This window comes from Haliotis rufescens, unplaced genomic scaffold (assembly GCF_023055435.1).
Source record: "Haliotis rufescens isolate VD_foot unplaced genomic scaffold, xgHalRufe1.0.p SCAF_39, whole genome shotgun sequence".
Classification (NCBI taxonomy): Eukaryota; Metazoa; Mollusca; class Gastropoda; order Lepetellida; family Haliotidae; genus Haliotis; species Haliotis rufescens.
In genome coordinates this window covers 899,341-921,564 of record NW_025964101.1, presented here as the reverse complement: position 1 = coordinate 921,564, position 22,224 = coordinate 899,341, and the positions used below count along the sequence as shown (strand labels likewise).

The 22,224-nt window shown below is 42.7% G+C and overlaps 1 protein-coding gene across 1 annotated transcript; it reads left to right on the top strand.

Annotated features, from left to right (window-relative positions):
* Positions 1–526: 526 nt before the first annotated feature.
* LOC124123706 lies at positions 527–21,982 on the top strand. Its single transcript, XM_046486872.2, has 11 exons — positions 527–706; positions 9,637–9,853; positions 10,793–10,881; positions 11,829–13,795; positions 14,059–14,136; positions 14,374–14,490; positions 15,307–15,445; positions 16,136–16,262; positions 18,090–18,205; positions 18,657–18,755; positions 19,820–21,982. Exons 1-11 carry the CDS (start codon positions 664–666, stop codon positions 19,882–19,884), a joined length of 3,057 nt encoding a protein of 1,018 aa, XP_046342828.2. The 5' UTR covers positions 527–663; the 3' UTR covers positions 19,885–21,982.
* The last annotated feature ends 242 nt before the right edge of the window (positions 21,983–22,224 follow it).

The following is a 22,224-nucleotide window of genomic DNA, read 5'->3' as shown; positions in this document are numbered from 1 at the left end:
ATGCAAAGCATTAGTTAACTAGAGACCATATATCGGTATGAGGCCTCTGTATAAACAGAGCATTCAATCGATTTTTCTTTTGTTATTTTAAGTTGTCTGACCGCTGACACTCTCTCTCCTGAAAATGTTCTCTGACACCTTATGCAAATATTAATCCGTCTAATTTAGCGTGCATTGTATAAAAACAATGTGTGAATTCGTCACACTAATCCGGATTTAGAGCACGCGGTGGCAGATCAACTCGCGAGGTATGGCGAATTACGAGCGTTTATATAGCGTTATAACGAAAGATACTTGATATTTCTTGAATTACACCAAAACTATTTCAAATACACACAGAACCATGAACAATATATTTTATTCTTTCGGAGCTATTGTTTAGAACAGGCAAAGAAACATGAATGTACATCTTCCTCCATTACGTGTTTATGTAAGTAAGCGCTGATGAGTGACAGCCACTGCGTTATAACGGGGATGTTGAGTTACCCTACTGCGCATGCGTACAACGGTGTCATCCAAGGTATTTCACTGCTGTTCTCAGTCAACGCCGGTCCACAGTCGAAGCGGAATAAGTCGAGTTGGCCCGAGTGCAGGGCTTGTTGCAGACGACATTTCATTCTTGTTACGTGAGGTGGGAGATTTAATACAGGGATTTGTTTCAACATGGATATCTTCGCCCCCTTTGCAGCCTTGTTTTTTATGAATGGTGAGTATTCTTTTTGCATGTTCAGTAAGCATTTTATATAGATCTATGTTGAATTATCTCAATTAAGAACTTGACATTTTTTTTCAAAATATCTCTTTATGGACATTTTATGAAGTTGTTATGTCAAACAGAATAAAATAACATTTTGTGTTTACGCCATATCATATGATGCTATAAACTAAAGGTTTTGATGCAATGCTTGTTGACCGTTACATATAATACAAATAGACGCATTACATCCGTCTGCCAGTAACCGCCTCTGTGGTCAAGTGGAATGAGCTTTCGCCAGGAGATCGGAAGGTCGGTGGCCGCGTCATACAATATGGTACTTGTTGTTTCCCTGCCGGACGCTCGTCATAGGGGGATAAAACAAGGACTGGTTAGCTCGGAACAGTCTATTGAGAGGGGTATCCATGTTAAACTGCGCAATGGTATCTCAGTGGGCTAGCACTATAAAACCGGCGTAAGTCTGGACTAGAACAAGCAGCCACATCCACATACACGTGCATGCACATGGCTATGTATAAGTGCAGTAATCAGTAATCTTGAAGGTGACGTTAAACCTCACTTCACCTCGCATAAATGTGAAAGGGTCAAATCCATTGTGGCGGACAAGTTAGTAAACATCGCGGTGCTGTCATCAAGGCTCTTTAGATATGCTTTTGTGCTCAACGGCCGAGTATTTGAGGTAACGCACGGCGTGGAAACTACCATTTTAACTGTTCCAGAACTAACAATCCTTAAACGTGTATACAAGGACCGGGCTATAAGGTTCCTAGACAATGGACTAAATATAGATACGAGTGACCTATAAAGTATTATGGTACTCTTTCTGTAACGATATGTTAGCCTTTCTGTGGTGTATGCGTTGAATAAATAGCATGGCGGGCAATAATCCCCGAACTGACCTTGTAATGTAAATCCTGTGTGGTACCTCCGAGGTCAGCTGTTACACTTTCCACCGCGCGGCTCATCTAAATGACAAATGACGAGAAAGAAATATAATGAATTAAAATTAATTCCACTTAATATACTTCCGGGCAAAAGAAAGTATACGCCCACGTTTGAAGGTGACTAAGAATGAAACAAACAAAATGGTTATACGATGTTAATGTATTTGATACGGACGTAATAGTTGTGTTTTGGAGTTCAAGTTCGCGATGTTTCCGCGACTGTTTTCAGCCAAGTGACGTTTGATAACGTTTGTACCAATTTAGTATTATCCAGTTTTTTAAGTGAACGGCAGTTTACATTACATTCGCGGTAATGGCACTGGTACTGTATCACAGTTGTCGGGCAGGTTTCAAGTGACGCCATTGTGTCGTCCTATCATGTATAGCTATTCATTGAACCACAGTTAATTGAGCCGGGTGAAAGAAACAGAAGATGTTCTCTGACACCAGCTCCTCAGCAATACTATAGCTACAGGCAATGTCAGTCAACACCTTGACAGAAACGTCACAATGCCTCGCGTATAAGGTAGCATTCTTATTAAAGTGTGATTTATCGCTGTGGCATGATTGATTGATGATGAATGATATTTTAGTTGTTTAAAGCCGCACTCACAAACATTCCATCCATATGACGGCGGTAAATAATCGAGCCTGGACAAAATAATCCAATGATTGACTTCATGAGCATCGATCTACGCAAATGGGATACGATGACGTGCATCAATCAAGTCAGCGAGCCTGACCACCCATACCGTTAGTCGCCTCTTACGACAAACATGAGTTGCTGAACACCAATTCTAACCCGGATCTTCCGGATGTGTGGAACTAGATACGATATGTCCGGGGTGACGTTATGTAACCTTCAGCGTGCCTTTTGTTAATTAAAGGCGCTATGCTTCATCGTCAGGTGGCCATTGCTGGTCTAGGTCTAGTGAGTGAGTGAGTGAGTATGGTTTTACGCCACTTAAAGCGATATTCCAGCAATATCACGGCGGGGTACACCAGAAATGGGCTTCACACACTGTACCAACGAATATGGCGCTGACTAAACCAGAACCTAATTAGGGCGAACCGGGGTACGAACTACGATCACAGGTGTATGGCGTGCCTTGGGGACGCACCTATGTAGCCCCAGCCTGGTCGAGCATACATGCGTATTTATAGTCCACGAAAAATCATACATTCATCAGTCTTATATTCACCATATTGAAGAAAATAACATCCCCAATAAAATTGTTGTCCACATGGGCATAACCTGTCACTCGACTTGTTCCGGAATAACACGATCGCGGAGGGCCACGAATGTCCTTACAGGTGAATAAATCCGAACTCATGGCACAATATCATTTGTAAAGCACACCTATCAGCCTGTTTGGTGACACACAACCGATACGTCATCCGAGTCTTGTCCTGGTCCCGAGTGACGTACATGACGCATAAATGCATTTTAAAAATTAATGATATTCCGGATGCCACGCGCATGGCGGTGAAGGAGTGCGGCATTCTTACTTCGTTTAAGAAACAATATGTAGTATGTCGCTCGAGGACACGCTTAATCATTAAATGGCTATGTTTATCGTTGTGACGTGACAATGCATTTGCTGTTATATTTTGTCACGGGAAGACGTCTGTGGCCTTCACCTGTGACCCCTCTACAGAGTCATATTTCATGCATATTTTGTGTGTTTGTTGTCTAACGCCGCAACTAATCCAGCTATATGACGGCGGTGTGTAAATAATCGAGTCTGGACCAGACAATCCAGTGATTGACGTCGTGAGCATTGATAGTCGTGCGCACAGGGTAGTCAAGCATGTAACGCGTTTGCTCGTCACGACGAAGATCCTGGTTCAATTCCGAACATTATAAAACACGTGAAGCCTTTTCTTGGAATTCTATGCCAGGTTACTGTCAGCAAATTGCTACAGTGAGCGGATAGCTAGGATTACATTGTCACATCTGCATAGAAAGTAATAACACATATACATTACTGTCTCGTGTCCTTCTCACTGAGCTCACGGCTAGCAGCCTCTGACTCATGCGCTATGGTGGCCATGTCTATACAGTGTCATTACATCCCAACCCACCCGTGAAGATCCGGGGTAGAATAGGTCTTCTGCAGCCCATTCTGTCGTTATGGGAATATTTAAGTTGTCCATTAGTATCTATTTATCTTCATTTAATATGTTGTGTGATGTTACACCGCGAAAACACCCCCACTATCCCCAAGTCCACAAATGAGCCACAATGAACTCGCCATCAGTTTTTGAATTTGAACCCCGCAATTGCTGTTTCCATTTACGTGGAATCCCCCGCCTCGCTGAACCAATTGACGAGTGAGAAAGACCTAAATAAGCCATCTTTGCGATTTATGGACGGAACAATCGAACTACCCGTGTTTGACATATGCTTGTGAATGAGGTCCCCTGCACCAGGTCAGATGGCCTGACTCGGTGACGTGGCCCATGACGTGTTAAACCAGACAGTTTCTCGTGCTATCAGTCACTGGCTTGTATTTACAGGCCGCCGCGATATATTGCTGACTGCGGCGCTACATAACATTCACTCACCCGCATATGTGTAAATTAAGCAGAATTTCGCTTCAGATCATTCTTGTAAGTAATGGGAAACATGTGACAAACTGCCTTGGCGTGCCCGGAAAGACAAAGTAATTGATTTGTCATGATCTGTCGTTGTGACCTACATATGCATTGTGGGATCCGCCCGTCTTATTGCTCATTGAGCGTGATGGATGTGCCACGTGAGACATTCTGCTAATCACAGCATCACGTGATCTTCAGGTGTTTTACCATATACGGTAAAACAGATGCTTGTTTTTATCACAGACACCCGGGCTCGATTCCACACATGGGTATAATGTGCGAAGCCCATTTCTGGTGTCCCCCCGCCGTGAAATTGCTGGAATAAAAGCGGCGTTAAACAATTCTCACCCACTTTATTCGCAAATGACTGTTTCTGTATAAAACCTCAATATCCGTACAGTACAACTCTCTAAACGGAAGAGTATTAAAAACAAGAAATGAATTTTTATTTAAGTCTAAAGGTCTTTGTCTACCGTCTAACACGGAACTGACTTTATTATAAATGTTACCCGTCCTAGCTTGTGTGCCCTTTTTACAGTGAAGCACAAACGGTTTAAATATGGCGTTGCGCCAACGTACAATACAACAGTACAGCGTTATATTGATGGATATCAGTGATTTTAAGCTACCAGTAGCAAGGGATCTTTCTTCTTTTTTTCAACTAAGAAAATATATTTCGCCAAACATGAATAGTTGAAAAGAACTTAATAGTTGTATACATTTACTTTCTGATGGATACTGCCAATAATATTTAGGTAAAGTTAAGCCCTGTTTATACGGCCAAATGTTACTCACATAAGCATATTTACTCCTGGAGTATATTTGCTTACGTAAGCAAATGCGTTTACACGACCACTTTTACTTATGTGAGTATATATACTTACGTAAGTATATTTACTTATATAAGTAAACGTGGTCGTGTAAACGGGGCTTTAGTTGCATAGGGCCATCGTAAAATGGGCACACAAGACAAACATGATGCCCGGATTCCACAACAGAGATTATACAAAGTGGACATAATCCTTCACATCTAGGCATACGTAACTTTCTTCCTTGTAATGTCATGAAATCATTACCTGAACATCAAAACTGTGTCAAACTTAGTCTGTACTGGATTAAGCCTTGCCCCTCTCGTTTATGCGACCGGGTTCCGTAAAAGCGCAGACGGGCATACCCAAAACAATTGTCAACTCGTTGCGTAATGGTTCACATATATTTCCACATGTATTATATATTTCAGATGCAATTTAAAGCACATCTGGACATAGGGAATTATACAGTATAATTGAACACATTTAACTGTGTCTTGGGAATATTTTTAGATGCAAGACATATCATGGAAAATAAAGAAAATATTCCTGAGGGATTCTTTGACGAAGTACTTGAAGTCAAACGCGCATTCTGATTGGTTTGTCGTATTTTCGCACATAACATGCATCGATGGGGGACGAGTCTTCTTGCAGGTTACGGACAGGGGCGAGTGGTGACGAATGGCGCTGTTCTTCCTCCGTTGTCTCTGCACCGTTTAAGATGTCTACTTGTGAACATAACATCATAGTTTCTTAAACAATCTTTTCCAGTGATGGAAATAAAAATAGAAGATATTATTGTTGGGTACTGGGTATCCATTGCCGTGTACCGTATAGGCAGTTAACAGACTCTTGTTCTCATTTGGAGCCAAATGGACTGCCACTCTCAACGTTTTTTTAAAAGTATGTTTTCGAGATTTCTATCGAATTCCAAGAATTAATATAATCAGTTCGCTTATCTTCTTTCTGGGCGTATCTAGGTCGATCAGTAAGGTTATCTGCCTGATTGACAGGTGTCATTTTACCGTCAAGGGAATAGGTGATTGGCAAATATGGTACACGCTGGATCAATCAAAATGTGTAAACCCGGAAAACAATTAAGATAACACAAAACATAGTCCACTATACTCTGGCCATCAATGGCGAAACAAGTGATTTCCCGATAGCACGGTCATTCACAATCTACCTTAATAGATGTAGATCATTTTCATCAGCATTCAGCTTGTACACTACAATTTCAATTTGCAACTTATCAAAGTGCAATACCGCCTCCGTGGTCTAGTGGTAGAGCGTCCCCCGGAGAGCGGAAGGTCCGGGGTTCGATCCCCGGCCGCGTCATACCAAAAGACGTTTAAAGATGGTACTTGTAGTTACCCTGTCTGGCACTCGGCATTAAGGGGTTAAAGCAAGGACTGGTCGGCTCGGAGTCAGTATACTGTGTGGGGTATTCATGTTAAACTGCAGCATGGTATCTCAGTGGGCTAGCACTATAAATCGGCATCAGTCCGGACTAGTACAAGCAGCCACACACACAAACACACGTGCATGCACGTCGCTATATAAGTGCAATAATCTTGGACGCGACGTTAAACCCAATATTACCTCACCTCCACTATAAAAGTGCAAAGTAGCAAATCTCTTGTCTTTCCTCGCTTTATGTATGATAACCTCCACATTGTGTGTGTAGTGTGGACAATGTGCGGAATAAGTACACTGTACAAGCTCCCGGTATCAGTACGCTTTGTTATTGATGTTTGTTTGTTTGTTTGTTGTTTAACGCCGCACTCAACAATATTCAAGCTATATGACGGCGGTCTGTAAATAATCGAGTCTGTACCAAACAATCCAGTGATTGACATCATGAGCATCGATCCACACAATTGGGATACGATGACTTGCATCAACCAAGTCAGTCAGCCTGACAACCCGAATCCGTTAGTCGCCTCTTACGATGTACTTACATGAACATCTATCACTTGAATATGATACCCCTCAGATTCAAATCAACTGCAAATGTACATAATTCCTATCACCTCTCGGATATTTTCTATGATATAAACTATTTTGTTCTCCTATCTGCTACAATACTGGACTTATGATGGTCGTGTTCATATGCTATTTTAGCGGAGAAGGTAACCAAGTTATCTAGGAGTGGTTAATCAAGTTATCTAGGAGTGGTTAACCAAGTTATCTAGGAGAGGGTAACCAAATTATCTAGGAGTGGTTAACCAAGTTATCTAGGAGTGTTTAACCAAGTTATCTAGGAGCGGGTAACCAAGTTATATAGGAGAGGGTAACCAAGTTATCTAGGCGAGGGTAACCAAGTTATCTAGGAGAGGGTAACCAAGTTATCTAGGAGTGGTTAACCAAGTTATTATCTAGGAGAAGGTAACCAAGTTGTCTAGGAGAGGGTAACCAAGATATCCAGGAGTGGTTAACCCAATATCTAGGAGAGGGTAACCACATTACCTAGGAGAGGGTAACCAAGTTTTCTAGGAGTGGTTAACCAAGTTATCTAGGAGTGGTTAACCAAGTTATCTAGGGGAGTAGTTAATCAAGTTATCCAGGAGAGGGTAACCAAGTTGTCTAGGAGAGGGTAGCCAAGATATCCAGGAGTGGTTAACCCAATATCTAGGAGAGGGTAACCACATTACCTAGGAGAGGGTAACCAAGTTTTCTAGGAGTGGTTAACCAAGTTATCTAGGAGTGGTTAACCAAGTTATCTAGGGGAGTAGTTAATCAAGTTATCTAGGAGAGGGTAACCAAGTTGTCTAGGAGAGGGTAACCAAGACATCCAGGAGTGGTTAACCCAATATCTAGGAGAGGGTAACCACATTACCTAGGAGAGGGTAACCAAGTCATCAAGGAGTGGTTAGCCAAATATTCTAGGCACACAACTGACGTCATCACATTGAATACAAGGTATAAAAGATGTTTAAGCCCCTGCTCATAAAGAATTCGTTTACAAAGTCATGTTTTGATGTGCGAGCAAGATCATTGACAAACTTAACATTGATATGACACATTCCTTCGTGATTCACATTGAAACCAGTAGATGGAACCTGATAGTCTAACTTCGTAGGCATGTCGGTGTACACCCTAGTTTGGAATGCATAAACAGTTTATGATAGTTGCCTTCTAACCGTCAAGCTGGTCAAGCATCACACAAAACAAGGACAGCATTGCACAGCAGTCTGTGTCTGAGTTGGGTATTCAATGAGTGCAAAGCACTTATAACCCGACGTTAAACCCACTGTCACCTCAAAAAGGGACCCACCTGTTCGTGTATAAATAATCGGTTTTGTCCAACAGAATTGTGGTTTAATATTCCTAGTACAACTTGTGACTTGTGACGTAGGCCGGACTGTTCTCTTCATATCAGCTGTAACGCTCTGTTTCCCCCGAGATGTATGTGGTATAAGACGCGAGTAAGATACCGTGACGTCACGCGTCTTTAGCTCTCCTCCAGGAATATCACGACCGGAGATACCAGAAACGGTTTTGACATAATGTGGGGATTGGGACCAGAGTCGCCCGTCCGCCTTTAACCGCTTGGCGACCCTATTGCCCTCAAGAATAAAGAATGCGAACAGTGTACGCCAAATGGAAAACATAATCTTACTCAACTTTAGCGTCCGTCATGACAGTTTGTTTGTTGTTTAACGCCGCACTCAGCAATATTCCAGCTATATGACGGCGGTCTGTAAATAATCGAGTCAATCAATCCACGGTCATGTAACCTTCAACCAAACAAACCCGTGATATTGATATCATGAGCATCGATCCACGCTATTGGGATTCGATGACATGCATCAACCAAGTCAGCGAGCCCGACCACCCGATCCTGTTTGTCGCCCCTTACGACAAGCATAGTCGCCTTTTACGGCAAGTATGGGACACGGATCTTCACGGGTCCCATCATGACAGTGCTAGATGGGCAATGATTGGAGGATGACTATAATTCAGTATTAATGACATATCCATTGCATTACTCTCGTGGGGATACCGGGGAAGAATAGGTCCCAAGTAGGCCATGCTTGCCGTTGTTTGGCAACTGAAGAGCATCGGGTGGTCTTGGCTGATTGGGTGCCATCGGGCCTCCATGGGATGGATAGTCGATCAGGCTTTCTGTCTCTGGTTTGCCAAGTCCAGATTCGATTATTTACGGACCGTCCTGATATTCCGTAGTATTGCGGCGTAAACCATCACACAGACAAACTCAACATATTAATTCTTCACGATACTAAATGGCGTATTAATATATCGCAGTATGCAGTCTCTTATACACGTGGAGATCCGGGTTAGAATTGATCTTCAGCTTGTAGAAAGAGGCCACTAACGGGATCGGGTGGACTCGCTGACATGGTTGATGTATGTTATCGTTTCATAATTGTGCAGATCGATGTCCATTTGTCAGTCACTGGATTGTCTGGTCCAGACTCGATTATATACAGACCGCCGTCTTATAACTGGAATATTGCTGGGTGCGGCGTAAAACAACAAACAAACAGACAAGCTTTGATTACTTAGTCCAGTATGCTAACATGTTAACCTCTTCATTTTATAGCACTGCTATGCTGCCATTGTCAACTGACACTGAAAACGACCATAAATATGATGAATATCCGCGGTCATGTAACCTTCATGCAATCAGCTGTGGGTCAAGATACGACTGTGACCTTCAACTTGACCGGCATTAGCGGTAGCGTGCAGTGGGAGCTGAGGCAGTCTTGGGTGGACCTGACAGTGAGAGACAAGTGTACGGACATGGCTGTCGGCACCAGGTGAGAGACTAACCCTTCTGCAAAGAGAAAGTCATTGTGTTCGCTTAGACAGTATACAGTTGATTGTGTGTCAGAACCCGTGAAGATCCGGGTAAGCATTGGTCTTCAGCAACCCATGCTTGTCGACTGACGGGATCAGGTGGTCAGGCTCGCTGACTTGGTTGATGCATGTCATCGTATCCCAAATGCGTAGATTGATGCTGATGATGTCAATCACTGGATTGTCTGGTCCATTCATGATTATTTACAGACCGCCGTCATATTGATAGAATGTTGCTGAGTGCGGCGTTAAACAACAAACAAGCAAACATTGTGAGCCAGCCTCACAGTGAAGAAAGTCTTAGACGTTGATCACCGATAAGACCCATGGGTAGGGTGCCCACTTACCAAGGATGATAATCAGTGAGAATCTGGGATTCGAACCTACTCTCGGTGGCACATGGCACTCCTTAGGGACTGTTTGAGTGGGTATGGTTTTACACAACTTTTAGCAATATTCCAGTATTATCACGGCGGGGAACACCCGAAACGGGCTTCACACATTTTACTATCTTACTGTCCCCTTTCTGTATATATGTACATATGCTGAATTTGTGCATTGAGCATTTCCCTCAGTGACGTGGATTTTGCGCTACATAAATAGCATTATTATTATTATTATTATTATTATTGTTATTATTATTATTATTATTGTTGTTGTTGTTGTTGTTGTTGTACCCTTGCGGGATATTGAAAACAGAATCCTCACAGAACAGACATGTACACTCATACCGAGAATTTCGGAGTCTCGATGCTGTGGCTGATTAGAAAGTTCAACTGACGCATTCGCCTGTGGAGATGGTCTTTGATCTGCACACAGAAAGGCATCGTTTCGGAATAAAACTTCTGATTTTTATTAGTTTGGATACTAAGATAGATATATACTATTTGTGTTTCCAGGGTCCCTGATATTGGATCAACCATATCTACAGGCCAAGAGACAATGACCATAACAAACAGCGTCGTTCCCGATCTGGCCATCTTATTGGGTGAGTACATGGGGCACTGGGGTGCTATCATTGCTGGATTAGTGCAAAGCTGGAGGGGTTATGGGAGTTTATGCGGAGTTGCGTCCCTTGAGTTTCACCAAAGTGTCAACCATCTAAGACTTGCATCACTCAGCTATTTCCTCCCACATTAAGCTGACAGGCCGTCATATAACTGAAATATTGTTCAACTAGAGTCACTAGACAACACGGCACTATAACTCCGCCATTGCGTCAATTGTAGATCATCATTGTAGTTGGAATTATGACGTGAATGGACACGGGAGATCTCCATGTGGAGTAATGCTGACTCCATTCCCATCCAAAATACTAGAGACACAATGTATGTTGATATAATATGCCCTTTATTATCTGCCAATGTGCCCTTAAATACATGTCAATATACCCATTATAGTGAGTCTCAGTGCCCCCGTTATATCATGTCAGTATCCCCGTTATACCATGTCAATATTCCCATTAAACCATGTCCACATCCCCGTTATACCATGTGAATATACTATTTATACCATATTAATATACCCGTTATGCTGCGTCATATACCCGCATACTCGTTTGATATCCACGTTATGCCGTCAATATACCCGTTATGCACCATCGATATCCCCGTAATACCGTGTCAATATACCCGTTATACTATGTCAATATACCCGTTATACCCTGTCAATTTCCCCGTAATACCATGTCAATATACCCTTTATACCATGTTAATATACCCGTTATACCATATTAATATACCCTTTATACCCTGTCAATTTCCTCGTAATGCCGAGCGCCAGGCAGTGTAGCAACAAGTACCATCGGACCCCCGCCCTTCCACTCTTCGGGCAGACGCTCTAACACTAGACCACGGCATTTATCATTAAAGAATACCCTTGATAATCAAGAATCAAGCTCCTGCAGTTTCTCCTCACTCTCATTTCTGTTTCTAGGTCGCTCCCTTCTCCTGACTAAAGGCGGCGAGAAGGCGTGTGGAACTCTGGTGAAGCCGACCTCCATGTACACGACAGCCTTCGCCCAACTACAGGGGCCCGTAATCGGGGCTGTCTGGTTCCGCCAAGGTGAGCTGGGGATGATGACCGAGATTCTGGCAGACCTCTTTCAACCAGCTTCAGCAGCCTCTAGCTACACGTGGAAGATTTACTCAGGGAAGGCACCCGATTGCAAAAGTCTGACTTCACTCTATGACCCTGCTGTAAAATCTGCTGGGGCGTGTTCGATTCAAAACCCACGCGCATGCGCAGTCGGTAATCTGAACGGGAAGCAGGGCAAGGTGATGGTTGGAGCCACGGCAGGGTCAGCCCGAAAGTTTCTCCATGATATCAATCTGCCGCTGTCAGGAGACGCGAGCATCACAGACAACACACTCGTGATCCTTGATGATGATAATACTATTGTTTCCTGTGGGATGATCAATACCGTTAAAGAGAAACACGCTTCGGCTATGTTTAACAAAGGCAGAGTAGTAGGAAGTGTCCTTTTTAAACAAGCATCGCCTTTCGATGTGACAAACATTCATGTCAGTCTGGCGAGATTGGCCAGTAAAGCAGGTGGGTACCACGTCCACCTGTATCCTGTACCCTACCAATACACAGCCAACCAGGCACTATGTTCTCCAGAGGCTGTAGGTGGACACTGGAACCCTCTTGGTATGCCTTTCCCTGCAAATGGTTCCACTACAGATCGCTTCGAGGTCGGTGACATCAGCGGCAAGTTTGGAAGTCTTGCTGGTAAGGATTCATACTATAATTCAATGAAAGACTATAATATGCCAATGTTCGGGCCGTACAGCATCGTTGGACGATCGGTTGTCATTCACCAAAGTACTGCAGGCGCGCCCAGATGGATATGTGCCAATATAAACGACGTAAGCCCAAGATCTGTCGCTATTGCCACTTTCAAATTTCCGATCATTGGAAAAATCATGTTCAGTCAGTCAATGGATGACCCCATGTCGGACACGTGGATATTCGGCGAGCTCAACTATGCAGATGGAACTGCCAACCCCAGCACGGGCCACAGATGGAGCCTTCATGAGAACAAGGTCGGCGATGACGCGATGAAGACAAGCGGTCGGTGCGCATCCGTAGGCCCAATCAGCAACCCGTTCAGAGTGAACATGTCGGGAGAATACGACTCTCAGTGTAAAATGTCGAACCCGTTGCGTTGTCCTGTGGGAGCTATGGCAAAGTTAACAGATACCCTCAAAATCAGGCTACCGAGTGGCGCCCCATCCAGGTTCTTCTTTACGTCTAGAAATGTGCCTCTTAGTGGACCTCCTGGTGTCGTAGGAAAATCAATGTTGATTCGTTCCAAGGACAATGGAGAAACTCCTCTAGCCTGTGCTGATGTGATTCATTTGAGGACTCGATACGCTACCGTGGACACCTGGGTCCAAAACGTGACTGGGTTCATCAACTTTACCCAAAAGCAAGCTGACACTAATCATAATACTGAGGTTTCAATTGACATCGAGAATCTTGGCCAGGAGGCTGGCGGCTACCATATCCATGAGTTCCCGGTACCGCCCAGTAGCAAGAGTCCCTGTTCGGGTGCTAGCGTGGCGGGGCACTACAATCCATTTAAAGTTATCAAAGCTGATGGTCCTGCCCCTGCAAATGGAACTTATGACCAATATGAGATCGGAGACCTGAGCGGCAAGTATGGCATGCTGGATAACGAATCGACGAAGAAAATAAATAAATATGATAATATGATCAACTTGTTTGGACAGTACAGCGTTGTTGGAAGGTCTGTCGTCATACACAAGATGGTTGGCGGTGCTCGCTGGACCTGCGGCAATATCGTGGAGGATGTGTCGAAGACAGGCGGCATTAAGCACATGGCGAAAGCTGTGTTCACAGCCAAAGACTCGGATGTCAGTGGACATGTCACTTTTGTAAGTAGAACCTAGAATGGTAATAATAATAATAATCATCATCATCATCATCATCATCATCGCATCATCATCATAACGCATTCACTCTCCACTATGTACTACTACTAATTATCATGTAATTATAATCACGTCATTGATTATGCCCCGTTCAAACGGATAGTATGCATTGAAATTGCATTCTCCTCCTTCCTGACGAATTGTATTCCTGAAGTTGCGATGTAGTGCGACAAACCTTCATTGCATGTCAACTTTTTCTGTTTAAGACCCAGTACGTGTACGCCGATGGTAGCATGAGCGACGCCACCATCTTTGTTTATCTTGTATACCCCGACGGCAGAAATGTGAGTAATAATCATGCATTAACATCTCTTACCCCCTCATCAGTATTCCCTGCCGTCTGATTTTACACACTCACAATCACACACATGCACACGCACACACACACACACACACACATGCACACACACACGTACACACACACCACAATAACAATAGAAGTGTAATAATCTTGAATGCAAATTTAAACACCGTTTCACCTCGCCTTACCTCTAGGGTCTGAAGTTTGATATTTCTTGTAGACATTGGGACACATGATGGCCATTGGCAGCCGTCCGGCATGGCGCGACCGGAAGTCAAGCAGCAAACGATGTGACAGCGCAGGCGCCAAGTTCAACCCTTTCCTCGTCAACACCAATGTACGTATTATTTCTCACATTCCTGTTCTCGTCCAATGTTCTCCTTCCTTATCAGGGACACGCCTGTCAAGTTGTCGAAGGCGCTGTTTTTCGTCGTGCAGGGTTATGTTCCTTTGGTATTGCACATTTGACCTTTGTCGGTCAACACCATAGCCGTGCCCTGGTAGGGCAGGAGAGGCTTACCCTTTTTCGCGAACACCTGGTGTCATCACTGATTCTCAGTAATCCATTCATTAGATTTGCAATGCTATTTTGTCTTACACCCAATGGAACCTGTTTAGGCAGATAATCGAGGATGGTTATTCTCTGGCGTTGACGTTTTATATTTCATCAAGGCGATGATAACTTTCCGACCTGATTCACTTTTACCAGCGCCAAAGTTGTAAACGTCTAAGACCTGCATTACTTCGGGCTTTCCTCCAACGTAAGCCAGCACGCCGTATATGACTGAAAAGTGTTGAAAGCGTCGTCAATCAATAAAAAATCTTAATTCCTTAAATTTGGAGGTAGGAGGTTCACAAGTATGTAAGATTTCCGACAAAGCCAACTTTTCGGGGATTTTTCATTTAAAATCGATAAACAACAGCTCTTGTCGTCAGCATCAATTACAGCATCACTATCGTAGGTAAGACGAGATGAAATAATTACAAAATATTTGCCGTTGGTGTGTTGCCATTTTGGTGCACTGGTTTCAGCTTTTTCACGTATATGTTTGTTTAACCGACGGCTTACTATTATTTATGTATCAGTTACTAGTCAACGTTAACCTTAGTGTTTCTGATTTGGAAATAATGTATTTTGCAACATCCCTTTTAGACGGGATATTCGGAGTGTTCCGTGTCAAATCCTCTGCGGTGTGAAGCCGGCGACCTGTCAGGCAGACTTGGGCATTGCAGTGTTGGTGAAAAGAAGTTCTACACGGACATCAATCTGTCATTGTTTGGGAAATATTCAGGTTTGTTTATACAAGATTCCCCACAACTACACCCGTGGGAAACCGGTTAGATTATGTCCCCACTCCCCAGCAATATATTCCTTACTGTCAGATGCGACATCATAGGCCGCATGGTCAGTCTCGCTGATTGATAGATGCGCGTCATCGTGCGCCGACAGCGTTGCTTATACCATAAATCACTGGTTTGTCTGGCCCAGATTCGGTTAAAGGCAGACTGCCGTGATATGCTGACAGACAGGTTGTTTATTAGAGTCTCAAACTGCCGCAAAACATCTCAGTGGGTTGGTTGGTTGGTTTGTTGTTTTACGCCGCACTTAGCAATATTCCATGCATGACATGCATCAACAAAGTCAGCGAGCCTGACCACCCGATCCCGTAAGTCGCCTTTTACGACAAGCATAGTCGCCTTTTACGGCAAGCATGGGTTGCTGAAGACATCTCACTATGAAACCGGCAGTAGTCCGAACTAGTCATAGCCTATATTCACAGACACGTCGCAAAATAAGCACAATAATCTTGAACGCGACATTAATTCCCATTCCACCCCACTTCATCTCATATTGTCCCCCTGGAATAGAGCCACAATAACAATGGAGATATTGAAGTATCATTGACAACCACCGGTTTGCCTATACAAACCCATCAGCCCGAGGATTGAGAATATAACAATATGATTATATATGTTTCCAGTGGTGGGACATTCTTTTGTGCTGTACGGGCCTGATGGAGCAATGAACCGGATCGCATGCGCCAACATCCTGCCAGTGTCCGCCGCACAATCAACCGTAATCATCCAGAAACTCTCCACAACATCAACGTGAGTAGCTGCTTTTGTTGAGGAGGTCAATTTGGTCTTGTCTTTGCCTGAGTGAGTGAGTATGGTTTTACGCCGCATTTAGCAATATTCCAGCAATATCACTGCGGGGGACACCAGAAATGGACTTCACACATTGTACCCATGTCGGGAATCGAAGTCTCTGCTTGAAGATATATTGGGCGGTGGGGTAGCCTAGTGGTTTAAGCGTTCGCTCGTTGCGCCGAAGACCCGGTTCGACTCTCCACATGGGTACAATGTGTGAAGACTATTTCTGGTTTTCCCTATCGTGATAGTGCTGGAATATTGCTAAAAGCGGCGTAAAATCATACTCACTTGTTTTTTACCTGGGCACCTGACACTTTTTGTTCAGGACACCCAGTAATTTATTTTTTTATTTCTTCTTACAAATTCTTTGGATGTGTTCGGTTCCTCCCCTCCCGTAAGTAATGACAGATATTCCGTTACAATTAATCTCGTCGATATTGTTACTTCTGCCGTACTATCCTCTATACTTAGGACCTAATGGCGTATCAAGGTCACAGACTGACCATATGGGATCGAACATAAGTACTTTTGTATGGAAGGCCTTTAGTGCGGACACAGGCAGCCGCTGACCAAGTGTCGGCGTCGACACGCTGTTTATGTACAATCTAGTAATAACATCGACAGAAGCACGATAACCATTGGCTATCATTAGAATATAAAATGTTTTTCTTTGGACAATATGCGTAATGCATAACGTACACTTTCATTTGAATGAACATGAAGAAATTGACTTTATTTGAGTGACATTTCTGCTGATCTAATCCATAATGAACCGGGAACCTGCCCTGCATGACAGTTGGCCTTGGGCCATCCTTCATTATAAATGACAGACAACGTTACAAAGGAAGGATGGGCCGAGTTGTGACACTTAATTATCTCATAGTAGTTTTATTGTGTGACGTCAGTGCGCCAGCTGTGCGGGACAATACGATTTTAACTTAATGATGTAACTTCTAACCTTTTGTTTATAAGTTACGGACATCTGTACGCACCTTGGATATACATGTATACATGAACGGTAGCTGTATTTCATTATTCTCGAGACTCTCTTTCCTTCCGAGAAATTCTCCACTTATTTAAACTCTAATTTAATTTTCTCCATTGAATCCCCCACGGTTAGGAATTATTGGTCCCCACTAGCCTATGCACTATAGGCGACAAAGTGGATCCGGTGGTCAGACTCAGTGTTTGATTGCGAGTGACGTTGCTCATAATATCAATCAGTGGTTTGTCTGGTCCAGACTTGATTATTTGCAGGCCATCGTGGTGTATCTGCTGACTGTTGCCTTATACAGCAAGCTAACGCAGAATCAATTCGGTGGTATTTCTTATTTTGGGAGCTGAGTGAAATGTGATGATATGTAAAATGAGGTTGAGGTCGCGTTCAAGATTACTGAACTCTACAGCTACAGTATAATATGCTACTCAAAAGAAGTCAAGGACTACCTAAATCTTTCATATTAATATAGGGGCGATGGGGTAGCCTAGTGGTAAAAGCGTTCGCTCAACACGCCGATGACCTGGGTTCGATTCCCCACATGGGTAAAATGTGTGAAGCCCATTTCTGGTGTCCCCCGCCGTGATATTGCTAAAAGCGGCGTAAAACCATACTCATTCACTCATTTTACTGTATTTAATCGGGTGGTCCTTAACTTTTCAGTAGTATAAAATAACGTTCACTCGCCCCATTCATGTAGATCTACGTTCTTTTATGTGCGTGTACGAGCTTGTTAATGTTTGCTCCATGTCTATATCATCACTGATTTCGTCCCCTCTCCACAGCCTTGAGATCGCTCGCACATACGCTCGGGCTTTGGGTACGAATGAATGGAACGTCGCGGTGTCTGGAGACGACACCAAAGGAGATGGCTGCGTATCAGTGGTCGTCCACTTCATTGGTAGGTTGGCTACCGATCTATCCGTTGCGTCTGTTTTTGGCATAATTGTTACGTCAATAGGAGATTCTTAAAAAAATTAATAGAGCAAAACCGATTCAGCTTAGGCGCACCGAGCTCCGACAGTAATTATTAACAACGTCCGTGACTGGCAAAACATGAGATAATATGGTAGCTTCAAGCACTCGTCAGATTGTAAGAATCTTTTGTAACCTCTGGGTGACTGAGCACAGTGCCGCCATACTCAGCCTTATGGCTCATGTGGAATTTGTGAAAACCCGTCGGACCACTTTGCGAGGTTCATTGTACCGAGGATCAACTCCACAAGGGTATAATTTTATTGTGTTAAAAAAATGATAGGAAAAATCCCAGTCATAGTTATCGCTTTCTTTCTGTTAATGTTTTTTTTTATAGTTATTTGGAAATGAATGCCCTTGTATATTTATCTTCACAGGCAGCGGATCTAGCGGGTTGCAAGCTCGATTTAACCAGATGGTTGCGCAAGGAGGCAATGGAAAAATGGGGGCTTTCAGTCCTGTAACGTGCTCAGCGGGTGAGTCACAAACTTAATAGCACGTTTCAATGTGCCCTCATGTCATATAACATCAAGGCCGTAGTTTACTTTTTGACGGGGTGGGGGGCAAATAAAATTATTCATTCCTTATTCAAGTTAACTTTCACAAGGAAAAATGTTTCTATAAAAAATCCAGGGGGAGCAACTGCACTGGAAATCAACAATGTTTCGGCAACTGGATTGATTTGAGAATATTAATATATCTTATTATCTTATCGTTCATTGGGATGTAAAATTTCCTCTTTCTGGTCCGCCCCCCAAAATTCTCACCGCCCGAAATATTTATTTTTATTTCTGAAGCATTTTCGTTTTGGCATCGGATTCCGGATTTTTACACCATAGGTGGCGTGACCAAAAGACGTCACGTGGTATAATAGGATCATGTATTCTACAGTTTTGCATCTGCTAAAGAAAGACAATTTGAAATATAAAATCCTCCCTCTCTACCTGTCAGTTGTAAAAACAACAACATGAGAAACAGGAATATGTCTTCACCTTGTCTAACCCTGCGGTAATAAGTCACAATCACTTGCGTGGGTCAAGATGATAAAGGGACGTGTAACCATGGTAACTGTACTGAAATATTACAGTAAAAGGATAAACTTCACCTGATGAAGGAGTAAGCATATACTCCAAAACGTTGTGTTCCTCATAATATTGACATCCATAAATTCTCTTCCTGTATCACTTCTAAGTACCTTTCAAAGACTAGTACACTAGTATTTTAAGAATAAAATCACTAGTAGTTAAAATCCATGTCACAAGACTTTTTGATCGTCTCTGATGTCACAACATATAACTATAGGTGGTGTTGACCAAATATTTATTAACGGTTAAATATTACAATATTTGAATGTATGTGTAATTTCAGATGAAGAACGTATGTTGGCAACATTGTGTCCATTGTTATGGTTAAAAGATAAAACACGTTATGTGGAGGGTCCATGTTTTGGAATGTTTGAAAATTTGTTGTGGAAAACACTGTCATATTTGGTGTCCATATTTCATATTGACGTATAATGGAGTTTTCTATTTCTTTTCAGATAAAATCAGTGTTTCCCTCCTGTTCGTGAGCATGTTGCTATTGTGCAAGAAGATTCTGTTATGACTGTAATATACCCATATGTTCAAAAATGCAAAATTCACTTAAAAGGACAATGATTTATGAGTTAAATTTGAATAGGATCTAAGATTTCAATTTATGCAAAAAAAATTGGTTAGTAGAAGCCAGGTATCTGTCCTTGTAACAAGGGGGGCAAGACTATTTCTTTGGGTCAATCATCAGCTAAGATGTCTCTAAAATGAAGGCTAGAGAGCCCTCGTTTTAAGGTATTTTGGGAGTCATAATCGGGCTTTTTATGTTCGTGACTCTTAAGGTTCTATTTCATTATATGTTTACCATTGCATAAATTCCTATACATTAGGTTGGTTCGAATCCCGTTCGCCCCGATTATGTTTCTAGGTTTGTCAGCACCATCCCCGTTCACGTAGGTTTCACCAAAGTGGTAAACGTCTAAGACCTGAATGACTTTGGGCTTTCCTCCCACATTAAGGGACACTGGAATGATGTTCAAAACGGCTTTAAACCAACTCACTGACCCACTCCCTCCAAGTGTCTGCCTTTGTTTTATTCAGGTACAGACACTCCCATGTTGAACGTTGTTATCTGAGGGAATTTTGTGGCAGTGTTGAAATCCATGTTTGTGTGTCACTGTCCATGTTGGAAGAACGTGGTAGTCTTTTAACCTGGTGAACGCCGTGTGTTTTGTGATTCTCGCATTGTTTTGCGATGTTTCGTGGTGTTTTTTTATTCTCGCGATGTTTTGTTATGCCCCGTGGTTCACTCTGTTTTGTGCAAAACATTAGATGTTTAACCCAAACATGATATGACGTAGGAACCAGTTGTGGGTTTACGCACAGAGAAATAGCATTTACTGTTTGATACAAGCTGTCATTTCCATAAGATATAGCTGTTACCTGTGGACGTCCAGGCTTGCACATAACAGCAGGATCTTTGTTTGTGCAATAATCACACATTCCTGAATCAAGTGTTCTCACGACATCTCGAATATGTTTTTATTACATGTAGCCACATAAAGCCCCAAATAGATTTTTTACCTTTATATTATTGAAATACAGATGACAAGAAACAGGAATCGCACCGAAACGCACAGACAGACAGACAAACAGACATACGCACACACACACAATTACTGAGACACAGGGCCCGGCGCTTTGGCGTATCAAATATAGGGGAATTGTCGGGAAACAAATGCTTATATATTGAAGTAGTGGTTCAAGTAATGAAGTAGTATCTCAAAAGTGCTTACAACATAACAATTGCAATGTGTAGAGCACCACTCATAACCAAAACTAATCTACGCAACCTTGCCAACTGTTGTCAAAATAGAGGTAAATGGGAGAAGGAAACATGTTTTGTAGCGATCTAGGTTACTGGGCTTGTAGTGAAGGTTTGCATTCTCGAACCTGCTACCTCGAAGTGTCTCGAATCATGCAGCATGAATCGAGAAATGTCCACAAACTCCTCACAGCGGAACTCTATACACAAATAGGGTAACGTATCAAGCGCTGGGACGGAGCGTGGACTGTTAACAACTAAGGGAGGTCACTCTTTTTTACGACATGCCATGGGTGTATCACCAAGGTCAAAACATTTGTCATTTTATGAGCAACTCAATACGCTGCTACTAACACTCATCAGCAATAAACCCACAATAATGCATTGCCACACAACATATGTATAATTATGTTAACTAATGTTTGTTTTGTTTTTGCTGTACTTATTTCTAATTACGAATTTAGCAACGCCCATTTTCATTTGTCATACTCTGATTTGATCTCCTACATAATTCTCCATGTAACTATGTGGCTTATCAGATCAAATCGGTTTTATGTATTGGGTTGTAATCTGCTTGGTCAGCAAATTATCTTCATCATATATGCATACTTGTGTGAACCGACTATTAATCATGTTTACAAATAACATTGTTTTACGTTTTAAGTGCTCAAAGAATAATATTTGTCAGCTAAACATGCCTCACGAATATTGATCATATTTCCGTTTATTTTCAGTATTGTGTCCAATATCGTGTGGGCGTTTTGTTTAGTTTTCATATATTCCTGTAAATAGTCACGTCATCTGTATAGGAATGTTTTTTCACAGCAAATACATATTTTTTAACTCACACATGCATTTGTTTGTTGTTTAACGCCGGATTCTGCAACATTCCAGCTGTATGACAGCGGCCGGTAAATACTCGAGTAAACCAGAAAATCCAGTGGTTGATATTATGAGCAACGATCGACGCCGTCGGGGTACGCAACAACCATTTCACTGCGCCTTACCACTGGCCCATCATGTCGTCTCTTACGACTAGCATGGGTTGCTGGGCACTCGAAATGTAGGGGTCTTGGTGTTCAGCCAAAC

Bases quoted from the DNA above. Each gene is read 5' to 3' on its own strand.
- LOC124123706 (XM_046486872.2), top strand. From the start codon at position 664: ATGGATATCTTCGCCCCCTTTGCAGCCTTGTTTTTTATGAATG. The intron at 707-9,636 runs GTGAGTATTCTT...TTCATTTTATAG, and splicing joins AGCCTTGTTTTTTATGAATG to CACTGCTATGCTGCCATTGT. The intron at 16,263-18,089 runs GTGAGTAGCTGC...CCCTCTCCACAG, and splicing joins AAACTCTCCACAACATCAAC to CCTTGAGATCGCTCGCACAT.